This window comes from Trichinella spiralis (assembly GCF_000181795.1).
Source record: "Trichinella spiralis strain ISS 195 chromosome Unknown Scfld346, whole genome shotgun sequence".
NCBI lineage: Eukaryota > Metazoa > Nematoda > Enoplea > Trichinellida > Trichinellidae > Trichinella > Trichinella spiralis.
This window is the reverse complement of record NW_003527285.1, coordinates 1-1069: the sequence shown is the minus strand read 5'-3', so window position 1 is coordinate 1069 and position 1069 is coordinate 1. Positions and strand designations below refer to the sequence as shown.

The 1069-nt window shown below is 29.7% G+C and overlaps 1 protein-coding gene across 1 annotated transcript; it reads right to left on the bottom strand.

Moving 5' to 3' along the window:
- Nucleotides 1-203: 203 nt before the first annotated feature.
- Tsp_13583 (conserved hypothetical protein) lies at nucleotides 204-1032 on the bottom strand (the record flags this gene model as incomplete). Its single annotated transcript, XM_003370901.1, has 3 exons — nucleotides 204-289; nucleotides 635-821; nucleotides 907-1032. Coding segments are annotated over 3 exons (399 nt in total), but the record flags the coding sequence as incomplete, so codon positions are not given.
- Between the last annotated feature and the right edge of the window lie 37 nt (nucleotides 1033-1069).

Sequence of the window (1069 nt, the reverse complement as noted above, 5' to 3'; positions counted from 1 at the left end):
GTGCAAAAAATATGCAATAAGAAAGTTTTTATATTTATTTATTGCATAATAAAAATGCTTTGCTTATATAAATAAATTATGCATAATTTGCCAAAGCAAAAAAAATTAATTCTACCTATTCGTAAAAAATTGTTTTTTCTGTCAAATAAATCAATAAAGGTAACAAGTGAATGAGCTTATTCATATATACAGAATCATCTTTTTCATGGTGTGATTTGTGAATCCGCTTTACTGATTGATGATGGTGATAGCCATTTATGGCTTGGATAATTCTTCCCGGTTTGCAAATCTAAAAGGTATATAAATTGTGTTAAAAAAAGTATGAATTTCTTGAAGATATTTTGAGCTTTTTATGATAGCATATGATAAAAAACTGAAAATAAAGTTAAAAATGGTACATTTCAACAAATAATTCCTGAGATGTTTAGATTTGAAAATTCAAAAAAATTACTGTTGTGGGGAGATTTTTTTTCCATTATACAAAATACCAATGAAAAGCAACAATAATAAGCAACAAATTCCAGTGCAAACTGATAATAAAATGACAACCAGATCTGAAATATGAAAGAGAAAAGGCAATTATTTTTTAATTATAAATTATCAATGAGTTGTATGAAAAAAATTTTTCTTTTACCACTATGATTCACATCTTGCATTGTTGAAGTGATGGTGGATGGAAGAGATTCACAACTTTCGAACCAATCAGCCACTCCTTTACCTTTGGAAAAATTTAAAAATTCCTCCGCACTGCAAGTCGGCGAACATTCAGGAATGAACAGTTGCTTCAACGTGTTATTATTAAGACTTGTTCTATACCACAACTTGAAATGTAAATAAGAAATTTAAAACCGCATAATTAAATGAATTTAAAATTCATAAAAGAAACCTCCGCAGCATGCATCTTACTTCTACTGTATAACCGTGCGTGGATGTTTCGTGCAATTCGACCATCAATGCAGCCGAAAATTCAGGATGATTTTCCGCATTGTATACGTTCAAATTTTCCAAAAGACCGATCAGTGTCAAATCATGCTGAAAGTAAATGATAGATGTAAAAGTGGGCCATTTC